This window comes from Sus scrofa, chromosome 15, assembly GCF_000003025.6.
Source record: "Sus scrofa isolate TJ Tabasco breed Duroc chromosome 15, Sscrofa11.1, whole genome shotgun sequence".
NCBI lineage: Eukaryota > Metazoa > Chordata > Mammalia > Artiodactyla > Suidae > Sus > Sus scrofa.
Window position 1 is genome coordinate 96,474,248 of NC_010457.5, and position 21,111 is coordinate 96,495,358.

Sequence of the window (21,111 nt, forward strand, 5' to 3'; positions counted from 1 at the left end):
TCCCCAAGAATAGTGAGCCTTTTTTTTTTTTTTTAGAATTAGTATGACAGTCATTAAAATCATTTACAAAGTGCAGCTGTATGTTATGCTGTATAAAGGGTGATAAAATGAAGTTAATGCCATACCATCTGAGAGCATATAAAGTGATTCATAATTAAGCACTGTTGGGTGGTATAATTAGGAGTCTGTTTTGGCAGTATCATGGATTTCAGACTGGGGTTGAGTACTGACTCTGACACTCAAAATTTATGTGAACTTGGACTAGTGTTTTAACTCCTTGACCTTCAAAGGAAAAATGGGTAAATTGCAGCATGATGAGTGAGACCTTAGCATTTTTAAGAACCCTGGACATACCTTGCTTTCCCCATCATACCAGTTGGGGTAGTAAATTAACTTCAACATCTCAGCTGTAAAAACAATATTCTTCTAATAGAATTCATTTGATTAAAGGAGATTATGCTATCACGCAGTAGGTACACGACATTCCTGGCCATTGGAGTGCCAAGCCTGGGGGAAAGTAGGCTATCAGAAATGGTTTCCTCTCCCCCATGTTTTTGTCTTCAGGCTTTGGGCACCATGAATTTTACCAGGTGGGAGGAAAAAATGGTTGTATTGCTCAATAAACATTTAATAAATGGATTTTACAGTGGGAAGTCTTTAAGTGTATGAATATTAAGCTGTTTTGCTAAAGGTGTGGCTTCTTAATTTGGACAAGTAGTGTGGAGAGTTAAGGATAATTTTAGAGTTTCAGATACTACAGGATAACGAGCAGTGGTTAAATCAAAAATAAGAAGAACTATATCTTTAACAGTGTGCGTTACCATGTGTTTCCTTTAGGAACAAGTTCCTGGCTGCAGAAACCTCTATCTCGACACTCAGATCAAGCAGAATACAAAGGTCCAATGCCAATTTCATCTGAAACTTGTTTTGCAGTGTCAGAGTCTTGGTTTTTAGGAAAGGACTTGTGGTTGCTATGGAACTGTTAATAATGATTGCTGCCTGTACCTCAATTCCTCATACTCCCAATCTCCAATGTAAAATCACTTAGACTTGGGCCGTAGGGCAGTAAACAAACTTTCGAGCAAGAATTAACTGGGCTTGGGCATTAGCGTCTTAATGTAGGAAATGACTTTCATTATAACCTTTACTTACACTAGTGGCTTGGCTATGTCAAAGGAACTCCTAGTTTCCCGATTGTGGACTGAGACGCATGAGGTTCAAACCATATTCTTCTGCATGAGCATTGCTAAAACCAGAAACATTTTGGACTTTCATCTTACAATAAATGTAAAAAAAAAAAAATCTTTATTTTTTGCAGAACTGACCTCAGTGTGGGTCTTTTATTTTCACGCATAAAAAGAAATTCAGCCATATGCTAGATTCATAAGTGGAAAGAAAAATATTCCTGTTGAAATGTATCTATATATTTTAAAAATAAAATCCTCACAGGAAAAAAAAATATCTTTGCTATATTTCTGTGAGATTTGTGATCCATGTAATAGACACTTCTTATTCCTGAAGTACATTTCTAAGATAGGAATCTCAGTCATTATTAATATATAACCAATCTTTGGGGGAAAACTAATCCAGTTCTTGAGCTCCAGGTACATAAAGTTAGGAATGGGATATTGGATGGGTGGAAAGAAGACATATCTAATTTGGGGACTTTGCAGCCTCACCAGTATGTGAAAAATTCAACAATAATACAGAATAAGTAGTTTCCTTTTCCACAACTGCTGCTCTCTCTAATCCCTACAGTATCTGTTTGCCGGCAATTATCTGGCATGATTCTCTGTTTTATTGCTTAGGATTTTATCATGTCAAATGAGGAACAAGAATAAATGTTAGTCAAATCTAAAAAGATGCCTGAGTGTAGTTTTTCACTAACATGCAGATATTTTCTAGGGGCAAGTGACATAAGCATTTTTGAAAAGAAAGTGTAAACATTCCATTAGCTCTGGATCCCCCAATTCCTTGGCTGCAAAAAGTGACAGCAGCTTTGTAAAGGTTAAACAGGCGTGCTTAGGGCCCTGAGTGAAATTAAGTCTTCTACCAAGTGGATGGCCCTGCAGAAGACAAAGGTGCATCTGTGTGAATAGACTGAATGTACAGTTCAATACATTCATGTTTGCAAGGCTATTTAAGGTATTATAAGGTCTGGTACAAAATAATAAAAATGCAGATGGAACTATCAAATTCATCAAGCTGCTGCAATAAATTCAGATGCTCTCCAGAGCTGGCAAGGTGATGTCAAGAAAGTTAAACTTGAAGAATGAGACTTGGATTTCTAAATGAGATCAGGGAAAAAAAGAAAGTGGAATTAATAGGGGAAATCAAGACTGAAACAATCAACATGACAGCTACATTTGGAAGAGAGTTTAAAAATCAATTCTTTCTGCTTGTTTTAAAATTGTTCTGCCAAAAAGCTGACATTGTTATATACTTTTTATTTTTTGGTTTATTTAGTCTTCTTTAACACAGCCATTGTTAGTTCAACAATCTAATATTCGGGGTACATTATTGCAAAGTAAGGACATAGCTGTATCAGTTATGCCATCGATACATTTTTTAATCTTATCCCTTTTACAAGGCAAAGCATAGTTTGTTAATACTGTCTTGCAATATCTGTATTTGTAAGGTTACTTATAGTGAGTGGTACATACCAAGCGTGGGACATTTACTCCCTGGTACAACTGTCTCAAACTGTAATAGTTTTCTCAAAACACTACCATTCTCTAATTAAAAATAAAGCAATAATTAGTATAATGTTAGGCAGTAGTAAAAATTACCCTGTCTGAGTAAATGTGCACATATACAAAACATTAGCATGCTTTAAGAAAAAAAGTATTAATATTCTGTGAAATTAATATATAAATAAAACATGACCTGGAATGAAATTATTGCTGTGTATGTGTACAAAAAAGGAAAAATAGCATCTTTCATTTCCCAAACCTGTTGCTACCAGCATCTTATAAACCTACATTACATCATTTGGAGTGTAAGGACTATTGCAAACTTGGAAAACATTAAAGAATAGTATGATCCAACTTCCTACAAAAGGCAGTATACATTAATTAATTTTGAAGATTTATGTCCCTTCCAATGCCAAAGAGACTACATCCTTTTGAACTTCCTTAGGGAAATATTTGTAAAGTCTTTTATTTATTAAGAAAAATTGCAGTTTTAATACAGTAAAATTTTTTATGTATTTGAAAATACTGGAAAATAAAAATGTGAAGATATAACATTATTTCAGTATATATGAGCTTCTTTTTAGTGTTGTATGAAGAGTGAAATACTTGAACTAATATTATAAATATTTTACTTTTGAACACATGCTTTTTTCTCTCGTCTTCCTTCTCTTTGGAATTCTTTTTTCCTGTTCCTCTTATTTTCCAACTTCTCTTTAGTTTTCTTTTTCTAAAAGTCCCACCTTTTCTACGTGTCTTACTTCACTAGCTGAATGTAGTAGTCTTTTAATTTCTCCTTCATTTTCAGTAAAGAATGGTTTCTACTGAGTAGCCAACCAAACCTTCTCTTCTACCTTTTAAGAAAAGTGTTTTTTTTCTTAAAATATAAAATTTATCTCCATAGCTTAAATATATATGTATATTATATATCATACACTTGAAAATTTAGATTCATAGAGTTCTATGGAAATGCTGTATATTGCTGGCTCACTATTCACCAAGCTTATGGAATGATGAAAAATGAATCACATTTCATGATTAGTATCTTATAGCCTCTGGTTTTTCTGACAAGCCCAATTGATTAGTGTTTTCCTGACTGCTTCTTTTCTTTTTCTGGGCAGTTTTGGATAACTATAGAAATGGAACCTAAGAGGAAGTTAGAAGTGTAGACCCTGACACGTTGCTTTCATAGTAAATCTTGGTTAAGTGTGTGCTGCTACTGTGTAGTAAATGTGGGCTGCCTGCACAGTAAGACGCTGTGAGTGGCTAGTGCTGGAGTTGTTTCTAGGCTCTGCTTATCCATCTAACTGCAAGAACAGGCTGGGCACAGTGGGCTGGGCATTTAGGCGGTCTGGTCCACCTGGAGCACAGCTGGCTGCACGGGCTCCTCATCTGACTGCTCTGCCTCCTCAGAGGTTTGCATGTAGCCTCCTGCATAGTGCACCCGCTGTGCCTGTTCCACGACCACTGATTCCTCTTCTTCATCTTCCACAATAGCCAAGTCAATGTTGCTATCCATAGCCGAGCTACTCCCTCTCGAGGCCGCCCTCCCAGCATCTCCCTCCAAGCTCTTCCCTTCCACCAGGGCACTGGGGAGGGATGCTTCAGAAAGACCCTCTGCAAATGAGCTCTCCTCATGGTCGTTGGGTATCTCACTACTAGGCATGTCTTCTGACTTGGTCTCATTTTCTGCAGGGCTTTCTCCCTCTCGAACTTTCTTTCTACCGAAAGTGAGGGGAGAGACCTTGAAGGGGGAGCTTTTCCCTGAAGATATTTTCTGGTGATTGGAAGTGAGAGATTTCTTAATCTTCTCTCTCCTCTCTACAGATACGATCTTTGTCCCCAGCTTGTTCATCTTTTTCTCGATGTTCTGGCGAGAAAATGCTTTCTTGAGGCTATCCACTTTCCGGAGACTGGATCTTTTTATTTTCTCTGCCCTACTTTCTTCCATCTTTTCCTCTGCACTGTCTTCCAGGGCCTCCTCGTTGTGGGGTAATTCATCATCAGATGAGAGGTCCACTGTGTGCAAAGTATCCTCCAGAGACCTGTTTTCATCTGCAAGTTCTTCCTTCCCTTCCGCTGGGCTGGACACAGGGTCTTTCACAAACACATTGGCAGGGATCTCATTTTCTTCCTGAAAATATGGACAACAGAGATTTCATGTTAGTAACACATTTTACAAACAGTCCTGAACTGCAGTAATTTCTGTGCATGTGCTTTTTGGCATGATAGAAACCAAATATCTGTAGCTTCTAGAATATAAAGGGTTAATTCTAAACTGATCAAGTCATTTCCCCTAGACTGGATGTGGCCAAGGGCTGCCTAGCAGGGAATATTATGAGGGCAGCTGGCCAGGGCTCTATCAGTGACAGGCAGGGAGGGATATGGGCTGTGGCTCAGATAGACCAGGAAGCTGCCTTGATAAAGGAGCTAAAGTAAGTTACTGTGAACCCAGAGCACCTCTCTCTCCCACCCTCAGGCTCTGTTCCTGCCAAAATCCCACTGCACAAGAGCCTGGAGGTCAAGTTAGAAGATAAAAGATGGGGGCAGGGGAGAGATCTGGGAAGTCTTCAAGTGTCAGACACCAGGTAAACCCTCAAGCACGTTTCCTTCACAAATGAAAGTCCGAAGTATAAGTATGGTCAACCTTGGTATCTATTTAAAAATGAACACTAGTTTTTCTAATGATACAATTTTGGAGTAAGAGAAGCAAGGGCTAGCCTTCCTGGGGACCCACTCACGAAGGCTTGTGGTTTCGTATGTGCTTTGTGGGCGTTATAAGAGGACGTGGTATAGTATGGCCATTTCTGGAGTAGTAGGGGGAATTATGCTGCCAGGCATAGTTTATCAAGCCTGTGTTGTTAAACCCAGCTTCCTTGGGCAAGAATACATCAGCCCTCACCTCCTTATTATTCCCAAGCACATGTCTTCCTCCAGCTTCTAGATGTACAAAGATCTGCCTCTTGCTATGGCTCAGGGAGCAGAGCCTGAAAACCTGCCTCCAGAGTGCAAGGGAGATGATTCTCCAGTGTCTCTAAGTGGAGAAATTTGAATTCAGACAGACTCGGCATCCCTTTGATTTTATATTTTTCTTTAAATATTATAGGAAAATGAGAGCCAGCCAGCAACGTGCTTTCACATTTTCACTGGAAGAAATGGTATAGTGGTAAGAACGTATGGCAAGAGGCCCGAGTCTCAGTCCTTGCTGTGTTGCTCCATGGCTGTGAGGCTTTCAGCAAATAACTTAATCTCCTTGGGTCTCAGTTTCTTCCAAATGTGAACAAGAGGATTTGACCCAGATTAGCAGCTTTCAAACTGCACTCCCAAGGGCCCTAGGGATTCTGCAAGACTGCTGAGGTGGGCCAGGCTCCAGAGCCCACTGCCACCCAGGCCTCAAGCAGAGCTTCATTGTTGCCTGATTATATTGTGGACTGCCCAGTAAACTTTCAGTTTGAAAAATAACTAGATTTAGTGAATTTAAAAGTCTGTTCATGCAAAGTTTATGGTAAACAGTATGCACTTCCCTTCTCATTTTGCAACTTTGATGAACTGAAATGTTAGTAAAATTGGGGTTGTGATAAAAAATATGTTCTAAATGTGTACCTGCATATGTTTCTTCTTGATACAAAAACTAAGTGAACGATGTTTTAATATAGAGAAACTCAAAAATCTCTCCTTATTAATCATAGAATAATATAATTTATGATACTCTCTGAAAAGATACAGAGCCCTTGACCCCCCCTATTAAACACATACTCATAACAGTGTGCTTTCCATAAATTGGTTAGAACAGAGTCTTGGGTAGAGGTAAAAGGCAGTATGTCTGGTTAAATATAATCCTTGATAGAATAAAGAAATCACAGATTCTGTTTCCCAAAGCTCTCTCCACACTCATTTTGAATATCACAGAATGTGTCAGATAAAAGTATAAAAGTATATCAGTATAAAAGATAAAGTAAAAAATTGAAAGGAGCATGGGTTTCCCACAAGTCATTTATGACATGGACCTTTACAGAGAGCAACTTGCCATGCTTCAAATCTCAACTTGGCTCTTTTTCATTGGCATGTATTCCCCATGAGGGTGGGGACCTTTTTGTCTCTTGTTCACTGTTATGCCCCAGTGCCTAGAGTTGTTCCTGACAGCTCAGCAGCTGTTTGTTGAAAGAGTGGGTGCAGTGGTTAAGGAATCCAACTAGGAACCATGGGCTTGCGGGTTCGGTCCCTGGCCTTGCTCAGTGGGTTAAGGATCTGGCGTTGCCGTGAGCTGTGGTGTAGGTTGCAGATGTGGCTTGGATCCCGCGTTGCTGTGGCTCTGGCGTAGGCCGGTGGCTACAGCTCCGATTAGACCCCTAGCCTGGGAACCTCCATATGCCGCGGGAGCGGCCCAAGAAATAGCAAAAAGACAAAAAAAAAAAAAGAAAGAGTGGGTGGTGGTTGAGGAGTCTTCCTAAGACAGCCCTGGGGTGGCTGGAGTGGAGACTGCCCTTCTGTTGGGCAGGCCTGAGGACTACAAAAGAGGGGACTTAGCTCTGTGTCTAGAAGGAACGTTTGCTGCCTGCTGTTGCCACTGGGAAAAGAGGAGAACCAGGCCTAAGGGGCTCAGTGGTTTCCATTTTTAAGAAAGGATTTTACTCTCAGTGGATGAGCATTACTGAAAAAGGAGCAGACAGCAGAAATAGCTGGGGATCTGAGGCTTAGTCCTGAAGCAAAATTACTTCTGGGGTTTGACAAGAGGGTTGGGAGAGTTTGACAGGAGTTGCTTGCAGGAAAGGAAGAAACCAAGAGCTCAGTGAAATGTTACTAAAGTCCTCCAGAAGGCAGAAAGCCAGGTGTAAAACTGTAAAAATAAGCCTTGGTTACTAGAGAAGAGGTATATTTGGTATAGTATTATTTCAGTTATCAGAGGAGTGCCTTCATAATTTCCCTTTCTTCAACCTCAGCAGAAGATGGACATATTCACTGTACATCTTAAAGAATTAAACTAATGCTATTATATTTTAATGTCGTGTAAATTTTATTGTTAAAAAGGCAGAATTACTGTTGCGTCTTAGAGTGTTGTTCCCCTTACCTTGTGTCCTTTGAGGACAGGTTTGGAAAGAGTGCATTATCGGGTGAATCAGAAGTGATCTTCTGTAGGTCCCACTGCACACGTGAGGGCAGTTGAGGGAAGGTGGGAAGCACAATTGAATTCTTTTATACAATGCCAGGGAAATTTATATAAGAAGTCTTTGGTGCCAACCATGAAAATAAACCTAGCGGGAACAGACATAATCCAGAATGAGCTGGATGTGTCTTTATACAACTGGAAACAAGTAAGATATGTCTTCTTGGCCAACTGCTATGCTTCTGCTGTCATTTTAATTACTCAAGCAGTATTTTGTGTTCTGTCTACTGGACAGTGTTTATTTTGTGGCTTCTTACAGTTCCACTCTGAAGGTAAGCCCTTTGCTTTCACACAAGAATTTGTGAGTGTCCAAGTACATGTACGTCTTAACATTTCCGTAATGTTTATTTAGAAGCAGAAAAATGCTGACACTCTTCAAAATCTCTATTCTTTAGTAAAATGTACACATTTATTTGACTACATAGTATTGTTAAAGTGGTAGAAATTCACCTTGAACTTCAGACAGTGGATCCTCTGTAACTGCAGTGTTCCCCAGGAGTCTGGTCATACCTGCTCATGTGTCCTTGCTCAGTCCTATCACACACACACCTTATGAAAACACTTGATATTTCACCTGCCTACAGGTGAGGCGATATTGCTGCCTTCAGCCTCCTGTTATAATGTTTTTGATCTGCTTTCTTTTATAGTTTCTAAGACTGATGGATCTTTCAAGGGGGAGGATTAAATATACAACCTCACTTCTGTCTCCACTTAACTGTGCTAGTTACCCATTTATCTACTTAGGGTTTGTAACCTGTTAACAAGGCATTAAGGATCCTTTGTGGGTCACATTCTTCCTTGGGTAGTTCTGCCCAGTAGAGGCCTCCAGCAGCAGGTGCCTATTTGCCCTACATATTTATTTTCTAAAAGGTACAAAGCCCCACTGATGCCACTGCTCCTCACCTTTCACAAGGACCCTTAGAATTTTTATAAAAGGGAGGGAGAGTCAGTCAGCACACTTCAAACATATGTGCATGGTATGCTTGTACCATGAGAGAGAAAAGGAATGGAAAGAACTCTTGAGAATAGCATGTTTTGCTTGCACTTCTGCTTGTTTGCCATTCAGTATTGGTTCTTGTGAACTAAGAGCCTCAGTCGTGTATGTAGATATCAACACAGAGATATCAACATGCCAGGAACTTCTTAGGTGCTTATGGGAGCAAATCTTATTTGAACATATATAAATACACACTCTTTAAAAGAGGAGTCGGAGTTCCTATTGTGGTTCAGAGGTAACGAACCCAACTGGTATCCATGAGGATGCAGGTTTGATCCCTGGCCTTGCTCAGTGGGCTAAGGAGCCGGCATTGCCATGAGCTGTGGTGTAAGCTGCAGACGCGGCTTGGATCCAGAGTTGCTCTGGCTGTGGAGAAGGCCTGCAGCTGTAGCTCTGATTCGACCCCTTGCCCGGGGACTTCCATATGCTGTGGTGCGGCCCTAAAAAGCAAAAATAAATACATAAGAAGGAGACTGTGACTAGCATTAGAAAAGGAAGCCTACAGTAAGTCATTTAAAAGCTTGACTAAGGCAGTTTGCTCTCCTGTCACTAACTTATCATCCCCGTTGTTAGAAGAAAATAACAAAGGCTGTTAACATTCCCAAAGGGATGTGGTGGCATCCTGGAGGGATATGAGGACCATAAATTTGTGTCCATGGAATGTTTTATCCAATAATCGCTAAATACTAGTTATTAAAATGGAATTATGCCCACCTGACATTCTGATTTATAGGCCTCTTTTACACATTGATGGTTCTCTCCGATTTGTGTTTCAGAGGTATAGATTGCCAAGTGGATAAAGCCATTGATTAGAACTGCACCCCTAAGGCAGCTGTCAGTGGAATCAGCAAGTCATAAGAATAAAATGCATTAGTTATAATCTCTGAGCAGTCTTTTACATTCTCGAGGATTTAAAAGTTTCATTATTTTTCAGTGTTATCAAGGGTTCAATTCTTTTTTTAAGATCACACCAGTTAGGTGTTCTTTGTTGCATGCAAAAAAACACAAAACAGACAAAAAAAGCAAACCACTCTGAATTATTTAAAAGCTGTTGTAGAAAACCCAGTAAACATGAACTTTGCCATAGTGGGATTATAGTGTTTGTTTTTACTCATTTCATAATTCAACTCTGTAATTTCTATTATTAATAAAATGAAACCTTGCTAGTCATTTTGTTTCTCAGGGCCTCTGCTCCTTTGATATAAAATGAGGTTAAATAATGTTTGAGGTGCTTTCCAGCTCTAGAATATTTGATTCTGTGATATTAACCTAAATCCCAGGAAAACTAGTTAACAAATTGCAGAAGTGATCTCATAGTGTACAAATAAATGCCAAACGTGTTTTGTTTCATGCAAGAATCAAAACTGTAGACCTGAGTTGCACTGGAGGACATTTTTCATTTGTTCAATTCAAACATATAGATTACAGAGCAACAGAAGGGGCAACATTTACTTGGAAGGGCTGCATCGGAGATAGAGTCTCGTTTTTTAATATATGAGAGAAATAATGGTTCTTTTGAGGAAATACCGACAGTAATCAGTTATTCATTGAAAGTGCCTGAGGCAGGCTGACATTCAATAAATGTAAATAATAACAATAAGAACTAGTATTTTGTTTTTCTCATAAAAGGGCACTGGAAAAGTAGCACATCAAAACTGATATCCCATTGTGGGAACATTAATCAATGAGATATAAATATTGGCAGTTGTCATATGAAGGTGTCTTTGATTATTGATAGCCCCATTGTTTCTAAGTCTGTACTAATTTAGCAGTTTTCAGAGCAGTGGCTTTGGATAAAGTACAGTCTTTTAAAAAATCAATTTTAAAATAGTTTGAAGATGTTACACTTTTAGCACCTTTCTAAAATTCTTTTCTCATCAAAGGAAACCAAATAATGAATATTTGAACACATTTATAGGCTTGATTCTCCATGAATGAATGTATCCACAGCAAATATCTAACTTCTACTCTTTTCACCCAATTTCACAACTTTTTTTTTGTGGATGAAAGTGTAAACTGTCCATGAGTATTTTCATTTTGTTCCCTGGATTTGAAATCATTCCCAACCAGCTTTTTCAAGTAATCATTACTGGAACCTTAGGAGAAGTTAAGTGATCATCATACCCTCAGGGCCAGTTATCTGTGAAATTCTAGTCTCTTCAGTCAGCAGAGAATATGTCCCCTTAACTGCAAATTCACTGATTTTCTATACAAATTTTATTTTTAGTAAAAAGATACTTACATATGCATGTACAGGCAAAGAATTAGTCTTATTAGTCTTAAGCATTTGCTTTTTAATCAGTAACCCCTCTGAGTCTTACTTCATTTATAAATGGATCCTGTCATAGTATTTTGAATTCAAACATTGATCTTTAGCTATTATTTTTTAAAAATGTAAAAAGGGAAGCTGCTAAATTTAACACGGATTTTACAATTTATTTTATTGCCCAGAAGGAGGTGAATTTTCTCTAGTTTTAGATTCTACTGGTTATAATTTGAAGTAATTGCTAAGGAATGAGAGACAACATCTATAATAGTGTTGTAAGTGGAACACAGAAATAAATAAATGGCATGTTCTAAGTAGAACAAATCAAGGACAAATGTCAGAATTTTAAAAAATTCTGTCTCAGTATCTAGTAGGTAAATCTATTAACCAGCTAGCCAAAAAGCATGTGCAGATTTTGGAGGACTTTACAAATTGGAAACATAATCTTCTAAACCCTAGAGGACTGAATATGTTCCAGTTAGGTGACAAGATTTTCTTTCCTCACTCTCTTATTTTTAATTTTTTGTCTTAAACTAGAAAACCAATGGATTTCGTAAGGGTAAGTCTAGCATGAGGGTCAAGTGGACTGAAAGCGACCAACAACTTAGAGACCTGAAGTGGTACCTGGCATGTTATCTGCCCCCTCACTCTGAGGTCTAGGAAACATCTACCCTCTGCCCCACTGTGCAGATGGTGCTGCTGCTAGAAGGGTCTATCCAGTTGCTTTCAAAGGACTTGGCTTTCTTTGCTCTGGTGGTGACCTAATACTGACTTTAACAAGGTAGTTGTCATACAGTGTATGGCTGTGTGTAGGGGTGGCGGAGGCACTTTTAATAAATCCCAACTGAAAAAGCAAAAGCATAGCTGTTTTAAGGTCTTGGGTAGAATGGGATCAGTTTTTACCCAAGAGTCATATTTCTAACCAAGTGCAAGTGTAGACTCCTCTCCATGCAAATGCATTTCAGATCCAGCCAGGAAGAGCTTCCATTCTTGGAGCTCTTACAGCCACTAAACCTTTTAAATATGTTGTTCCACTTATTCCTCACCCCATGAGAGAGATACAAGGGAGGAACCATTAATGTTTAAGAGGACACACTTTGAAATCAATTAAATATGAGTTCAAATCTCAGCTTTACCACTTGCTTAATGAATAGCTTCAGACATGATATAAACATCTCTGAAGACATCGCAAATATGGAATCTAAAATATGGCACAAATGAACCTATCTACAAAACAAAAACAGACTCACAGACATGGAGAACAGACTTGTGGTTGCCAAGGGGAAGGGGGACGGAGCGGGATGGATGGGGAGTTTGGGGTTAGTATATGCAAACAGTTAGGACATTTAGATTGGATAAGCAGTGAGGTGCTACTGTACAGCACAGGGAACACTATCCAGTCTCTTGGGATAGAACATGATGGAAGATAGTATAAGAAAGGGAATATATATATATATATATATATATATATATATATATGTCCTGGCAGAAATTGGTACATGGTTGTAAATTAACTGTATTTTAATGAAAAAAAGAATAAAAGATGTAAGCATCTCTGAATCTCAGCATCCTCATCTGTACATTGGGGCAATTTAAATAAACCACAGAAAGATGCTTCGCTGAGTATGCAGGGCTTGTTAAGAGCTCAAAAAAATTTGCTGTTATTAATAGCCTCAGGGTACAAGTAAGGAAACAGAAGCTTAGAAAAGCTAGAAAATGTGCACAAAATCACATAGTTGACAAGTGGTGAAACGAGGATTTGAACCAGTGTCTGTATGACAGAATTTATCTTCTCAACCCCTATACTGGACTCCTCTCTTACACAAATTATTATATTATCCATTGGCATAGTTACTACCCTAGAAACCCCTATTTTAAAAAGAATCAAGAGAAAGAGGAACTTTTCCACTGAGGGACTTAACTTCTATTTGTTTTTTAAAAATAGCCATCTTGCAATGTCTTGAGAGTTGAGATTTCTAATATCCTTTAGGCTAATAAAAGATTTTACATGGCTTAAGAAAGGCCCAGATCCTTGCCTATAGTTCTTTGTCTCCTAAACTGCTGTTTAATAAAAAGACCTTGGGGGCTGCTTGGGAAGAGGCCCTGAGTAGAGCCTGAACACAATGCTTTGAAATCTTTCAGCTTCCACCTTGGTCTTGCGCCCCTTTCACCTTTTTCTCATAACAGAGAATGCCTACCATTTCTGGCTGCAAATTGACACCTGTCAGTCCAATGTGACAAAACAGGAGACCATGGCAGGGTTTCGCCAGCAGCTCGTGCCTTTAAGTTCCCAACAGCTGTTTCTTTTAAATGTCAGATTATAGTTCTCTTGAAATTTTTAGTCACGAATCTTCTCCATCCCTCCTCCCAACACCTACAGAAATCCCTGGCAAAACAAAACAAAAACTGATCCCAACAAATTGTGATTTCCTGTACTAGATAAATAATTTTTTGTTTTTCCTCAACTGAGGGGTAGGACAAGAGATAATCTCTCTGATTCATACTGGCAGGAGAGAAATTTCCTTTGATGACTCAGATTTAAACAGGTCTGTACGTGTTTGGTTTTGTTTGGAGATCAGTATTTAATTTAGAAATGCCTTGAGAGTTGAGATTTATAATATCTTTTAGGCTAATAAAGTAAGGATCTTATATGGCTTAAGAAAGGCGCAGTTCATCTGGAGCATGAAAAGCTATTCCATTTGCATTAAAAGCTGAAAAATTTCCGGACTGCAAAAGCCTGCAAGGTATAGGAGGACATCAGCTGCCTGAAGCTTTACAACATCAAGTGCAATTTGGGGAGGACAAAAAAGCAGCGAGATGAGTCTTTCCTTTTATGGAGAAAGGGGGCTTAGGTTCTAACTTGGCAGAGCAGATTCATTTAGAAAAAGAAGGCTCCCTCGGTTTAAATTCCAATTTCTAAATCTCTTTTGGGAGATGAAGGCTCTTCTTGTGTGCCTTACACAATCAAACAGTTGGTTAAAGCCTCTCCCCTCCATGGCTTTGAAATCCTCTCCTATTCACATGGTCACAACGAGACAGCCCTGGGGCAGGGATGGCAATTGCTTCCTGGGCTGTGTGCTGGCTGGGTTCCACTGGGCGGAAGGGCTTCTAGCATTAAGGCAGGGCTCCCCTTGGATTCACAAATGCCCACCACTTGGCGGAACAACAGCCCCACGCAATCTCCCTGTCCCCAAATAGCCTCTTGCTACATTAATTGCATCATTGATGCATTAAAAAAATTAAGTGGCCTTTTTGTGCCAAGGCAGCCATTTGAAGGAGAAAATCTTCAAGACTAGCCTTTGTAACTGTAACTGATAACACTGCCATTGTTTCACTTTACAGTTGTGGTCTCTCTGAGCAATGAGAAGCATATCTAGTGTGTTTGTAGAGTTATGCTTTATAGTTTTCGTACATCATTTGCCAGGAAAGAACTCAAGATTGCTTTGACCAGAAGAGTTTTAGAAGGAGGGGTCTAGTTCATCTTTAATGGGATCAATCTTCAATACTTGGTTAGTCCCCAAAGCATCGGTGACCTTTGGACAAAGGGATGTTTTAAAAAGTAATGAATTTGACTTTTTGATTAAAAAACAAACCCCAGAACTCACATGATTTCCTCATTTCCACAAAGAGTTAATAAACAGCCACTGAATTAATTTGCCCTGTCCAGCTCACAGCTGCGGTCAGAGCCCCAGGTTCACAATGCAAAGTGACAAATGAATTTGACTAGGGTACCTGCACCTGCTCACCTTCCCAACCTGTATGGAGTACAGCCAGGTGCTCCTGACAAATAACCCCGACCTGCTAACTTCTGAGGCACCTGCCTTGCGTTTAGGCTGCAGTGACCTGGGAAATTCTGAGCCCTGTGTGCAGATTTCACATGCGCCTGCTGCAGGCAATGGGGACAATGCCTTGTGTGTGTGATCCCTGACAGGCAGGACAGATGTACAAACGGCCGTGAGAGCCAGGCAGGCTGAGATCATGGATGCGGAGGAGTCCCAGCTGGGTGGAAGCAGAACGGGGGGCACTGACCTGGAAGATGAGCACTTTGAAGTGGTTACGTCTGAGGAGCTGGGCGTGGTTGTTCTCCAGACGCTTCACCTGCGCGCACTGCCTCTCCATGCGTTCCTTGACCGCGCGCGTGTGGGCACTGACCTTACGGGACTTCTCCAGCAGCTTGCTCACGGTATTGCTGGTGGAGGCCTGGTACTTGGAGAGCTTGGTGAGGTCGTTCTGGATGCCCTTCACCGAGCCTTCCAGGCTGATCTGCCGCTGCTCCATCTTGTGCTGGTTCTCCTGCACGGCGTCCAGCATGTTCACGAGCTTGTCCAGGAGCGTGAGCACCGTGACAGCGTTCACCTGCGAGTTGTCCCGGATGGCCTCCTCAGTGCTCCCCGGGTTGAGACTGGGGCTCGGTGTGGAGGAGGGTACAGGGCTGGAGCTGGCTGGCTTCGCCTGTGGCATGTCAAGACCTAGGTGCTGGAACTTTTCGGCTTGTGCAGCGTCCTCCCCCATGGCTGGGCAGGTGGAAACTTTCTTCTGGCTCCCGCGAGAAGGATGGCGGTGAGGGGTGCGGAGCTTGGCCCTCTGGTTTGAGCTTGGAGCAGGCTCTCTAGAACTGGCAGAAGTTCCGACAGGCAACAACTGGCTACACTGATCAGGGGAACTGCATTCCAGCTGCTCTTAAAAGACCTACTCCACCCAGTGGGAGGTGAAGGATACAGAACTGAGAACCACTCAGGGTTCAGAGGCTTGCACACACTTCCTCACCACGTTCTCCTCGGCACAGGGCACTTTCCTGTAGGTTTAGCTTTACTTTCCTGCTGCCTCTTCCCTTTTAAAAATAAGTTCAATGTCATATTTCACTCATGACTTCATCTAGAGGCGGAGAAAAACATGCTAATTTGGCCCAGCTCCACAGCCTCCAATTGGCTAAAGCTAGTAAACTTTTCTCTGGCTGCTATGCTGCCTATGCCACAGAGTGCCTGTTATTTTTCCTGGATACAAGTTATTGTAATGGAAAGTATTGTTTGCCTTTGCCCTAGAACAGACTGAGGGGCTGCAGAACGCCTGGTCTCCTACTGGACGGAAACTTGGAGTCAGGCTTGTAGTGTTGGTTTTTAATTTCCAAAAGGATAGAAGTAACTGTGATAATGACAAGGAATACAGCCCAGTTCTTACATGTGCAATTAATGATGCAAGATAAGATGAAAGACACTGAGAGTCAGGGGTGTTAAAACATGCAATGCTGTTATGGACTGTTGTCATGTAATAGATGGAACCTTTTCTTTTTCTCTCTTCATTTTTGGCTGCCCTGCGGCATATGGAGCTCCCAGGCCAGGGATCAGGTCGGAGCTTCCCTGGAGACCTAACCTGCAGCTGTGGCAACATGGGATCCTTGACCCACTGTGTGGGGCCGGGGATTGAACCCATGTCCCAACACTCCCAAAACGCCCCAGATCTTGTTGTGCCACAGCAGGAGCTTCAGAAGGAAACTTTTTGATTGACCACTTTTTAAAAAAATATATACTTTCTTAATGGGAAGTAAAATTGAAATGTAAAAGTCAAAAAAAAAAAAGTGTGGTCTCTTTAAGAACTTACAAATGATGATTTAACTAATTTTGAATCAGGGCTGAGAGAGTTTTTTCCAGATGCCCATCTCTGCAAGGCATTTATTGACACGAGTCCAGAAGTGTGACTCTCAGGCAGGTTGAGCTGGAGTTTCTGAAGTGTTTCTAAATGTTTGACATTTCCAAATTTCTGCCCAGTGAAGTGGCACACCTGTTCTAAAACGTGGTCCTCCTCAGCTGAGCCCTTGGGACTTGGGGCTTATTTCCTCAAATGACTTTACATGCTTGAATTGGTTTTAAATGTATCCAGCCTTTGAAAGTGCTTTCAGCAGGAAGTTTGTAATAGGCCTTCTATGAACAGGTTTGAGTAGAACAAATGTCAGCTCATATTGGGTCATAGATTGATAATGGAAAAAGTGCCATTCGTCAATGGCAAAATCTGCATGTAAGCCAATCAATCAGGAGGTCATTTGTTGTCACATTTATTGAATTTGTGATTCCCCACTTTCTACTAGTTCTGTGCTTGATGAACTGTCTAGAGGGTACTAATAAAACTTGATCCAAGACCCTGCCCTCAGTGTGTATGCCTGCTATTTAGGGAAATGTATTTTCCCCAGATTATCGGCACCCCCAAACCCACTTAAAGTGAATCTTTTAAAAATAGGGAGAAAAAGTAAAATATTTGGTTGAGACATTACCTTTTAAAAAGTTTAAAACAATTATTAAAATTGATTTACCTTATATTTAACAAATTTAGTTGGCAACTGATGTGTTAAACATTAAAGGATGAATCAAGTGTTGATTTTGAGACGCATAATTTTCTAACAAAATTATATGGCATCATGACACAATACCCTTTTTACATTTGACTTCAGTGGGCAAATCATGAAGAGGGTCATTACTCAAAAATATTTGAGGGCTTCATCAGTTTTCCAAGAGCATTTCCTAAATTTTGACATTCTAATCATTCCCTTTTGAGGCACTTATTGTGCCATCATCTGTGTGGATTTCTTTCTTCTTCAAATGTTAACTATTCCAGCTGCAAATTCTCATTTCCCAGAAGAGTTGCCCATGATTCAAGGACTTTTCTAATGTTACCTTCATCAACTTCATGATTTCTTACATGTTTTGAAAGATTTGCAATTTCACACTATAATCACTTTGCCCTGATTTTGCATTGATTTGCACTGATTTTGCATTTCATTGTTGGATATTATATAATCAGTTATATGAATAGGGACATTAAAGACATGAGGTGGGAAAAGGGGAGAAGCTAGTTTTTTAAACAGGAAGAAAGGTTTGGGTGTGTCATTTTTTAAAATTAATTTTGAATAACATAAGTTTCATAAGAGTTGTCTGTTACTGTATCACTGTGTAACAAACCAGCCTGAAATTCAGTAGCTGAAAACAATAATCATGAATTTTATTTACTCATGATTCTGGGATTGGCTAGGCAGGGCTCAGCTCGAATGGGTCATCCTTGCTGGGCTCGGTCATGCAGCTGTAATGGAATCTGAGATGGTTTCAGTCACATCTCTGTCTCCTTAACTAGGAAGACTAGAATGCTGCAATTTCTCTGTCCTCAGTCTCTAAGCCTGCAGCGACTGTCCCTCTGATCTCCCTAATAGGAAAGCCACACTTCTCCTCCTGGTGCTTTAGGACTCCCAAGCAGGATCTCTTAAGGCTAGGTTCTGAACTCTCTCCCCTTGTCACTTTCATTACATTCTGTTGGTCTAAGCAGGTTACAGGCCAAGCTCATTTTCAAAGGGACAGGAAATGGACCTCACCTCTTTATGGGAGGAGAAGCAACGTCCCATGGTAAAGGGTAAGCAGCATGGCAGAGATTGCTGTAGCCATCTTTGGAAACAATCCACCTCAACATGGAAATATTTTTCTTTCAAAAGACTTATCGATGGAGTTCCCCGTCGTGGCTCAGTAGAAATGAATCTGACTTGCATCCATGAGGATGCGGGTTTGATCCCTGGCCTCACTCAGTGGGTTAAGGATCTGGCATTACTGTGAGCTGGGGTGTAGGACACAGACACGGCTTGGATCTGGCATTGCTGTGGTTGTGGCTTATGCTGGTGGCTACAGCTCTGATTAGGCTCCTAGCCTGGGAACCTTCATATGCCGTGGTGTGGTCCTAAAAAGACCAAAAAAAAAAAAAAAAAGGACTGTTATCAGTAAAGCTGAAGCCCCTTTCAATCTTTCAATCACTATTTTTAGTCCAGTCTCTTCACCTTTTTTTAGAATTAATCATTTTTATGGATTTGGAGTATATCTTTGGAAATTATGTTTATAAGAGATCAATTCACTTGTGAATAGTTGTGATGTAGTTTACACTGTCTTATAATCATGGGATCTATGAGGAGCTATATAATGGGAACCTGTCCTGTTTATGTGACATAAAGTCTAAGGAGTTTATGCAAGAGGAAAGCAAAGGCAACAAAAGAAAGCACTGGTGATGAGTTACGATTTGAGCTAACAGTGTGCTCACTAACTGTCTAACCATATTAACCATCTAGTTGACCTAAATCAAGCCATGTTTCTATCTGAGAGAGATTAGTAAAATTGAGCAATCAATTCTTAAAAGAAATGTTTAAAAAATTAAATCTACTTATCGCATACTGTAATGTTTCTTAAAAATTAGGTAATGAAGTTTAGACTTGATACAATGGGAGATAGGCAGATAGAGATTTTTGAATATGTGAAAGTGTGTGTTTAAGAAGGTTTAGTACAGAAATAAAATGTAGCAAGTGGTAGTGGTCTCTTGATTGGCAATGTTTGTTGAATGGGAAATAAGCACTAGGCACTTGGGCTACAAAGATGAGTCCAATGTATTTATATTCCTTTAAAAGTTCCACTTTACTGGGGGGACTAGGCAGGTAGACAAATACTGGACAAGATATATGGGTGTGGTACTGGAGTGGCGTAGCATGAGGCTTTAGTCATAGCAGGGTATGGTTGGGGGTCAGAATTCTCCAGCTGCCCTCCAGCTGCCTACTGTTACCTTAGGCCCCTAGGTCATAAGCACTGAAGTCACGCCAAGAAAATGCCTAAGTTATTACTAGCTAGGGCCTCCACCCCAATTTCCATGTGGTTTCCCATTCTGGGGCATTAATAAGCCACAAGTCGTGGTTAACCCTTTAGTATAATTTCTAAACCAGAGGCAGAGGCAGCTCAATGGTTTCCTTGCTTGGCCTTTTCCATTTACGCCTCCCCCCCAAAAAAATCCCTGATATTCTTTTTTTTTTTTTTTTTTTTTTTTGTCTTTTTGCCTTTTCTGGGGCCGTTCCCACAGCATATGGAGGTTCCCAGGCTAGGGGTCTAATTGGAGCTACAGCTTCTGGCCTATGCCAGAGCCACAGCAATGCCAAATCCAAGCTGTGTCTGCAGCCTACACCACAGCTCATGGCAACGCTGGATCCTTAACCCACTGCACAAGGCCAGGGATCGAACCCGCAACCTCATGGTTCCTAGTTGGATTAGTTAACCACTGAGCCACGATGGAAACTCCAGAATCCTGATATTCTTGGTCTTCCTCCTGTGGCAGTCATAGGAGACCTGGAGTGATGAGCCCACAGAAAAGGGAATTCTTCTCCTCAATGGCTGAAGAAGCAGAGAAGGCTAAATAAGCTGGCCTCTCTCTATATCTTTTCCTCTGAGCCTGTATTGTATTTAAAAGCCTTTCAAATGTTGAGTTGCCTCTTGAGTAGGAGGTCACATGAGTGTGTAAACCACAAGGGAAAAAAGAGGAACGATACCATAACCCCCCCCCTTTTTTTAAGAAAGAAGCAGGGGAAAAAAGAGAAATAAAACAAAAGTAAGGTGTCTTCCAGGAGAAAGAGAAATATTCTACCTTTTTCTTCTTCTTATGAAATATCTTGCACCATCTACCATATAAATGTGAGGTCTCCTTTACATCCCTAACTTCTGTCTGTTGAGAGGCAGTGCTCCATGGATCTTTCATGTTTCTGCAATGTCTTTTGAGCAGATACACTGACAATGCTATGTCCTGGATTAGCTTTTCAAAAATGTTTGTGTGGTGACAAGCTTTGGAAAATAGAAGTAGTAGCAACTGCTAGGGAGGAGCAGAAGGTAGGGTTATTTGATGTCTAGTATGATAAAGATAATGTTTTCCTCGGGGGCAAAGGTTAGGCAAAGAGGTTTGCCACCTCTTTATAACAGATTAAGTTTTCCTCAGATGTGATGCAAACCCACAGCTTCTGCGGGATCCATCACTACCCACCTCTGGGTCGCCCCCATTTGACTTCATGGGGAGGCCAAGGGAACTGATGTGAACATGAAGCTTATGTGCCTGCTGTGCCATGAGTAATAAAGTCTTTGTTTCTGAGCCAGGAAACTGTGGAAGGTTTAAGTTGTTAGTTTGCAGGTAGGGTAAAATGTCTAAGCATTCACAGTTCTTG

The 21,111-nt window shown here is 40.5% G+C and overlaps 1 protein-coding gene across 1 annotated transcript; it reads right to left on the reverse strand.

Moving 5' to 3' along the window:
* Positions 2,428 to 15,984, reverse strand: CAVIN2 (caveolae associated protein 2). Its single transcript, XM_005652440.3, has 2 exons — positions 15,147 to 15,984; positions 2,428 to 4,824 (listed from the first exon to the last, which is right to left on the reverse strand). Exons 1-2 carry the CDS (start codon positions 15,627 to 15,629, stop codon positions 4,033 to 4,035), a joined length of 1,275 nt encoding a protein of 424 aa, XP_005652497.1. The 5' UTR covers positions 15,630 to 15,984; the 3' UTR covers positions 2,428 to 4,032.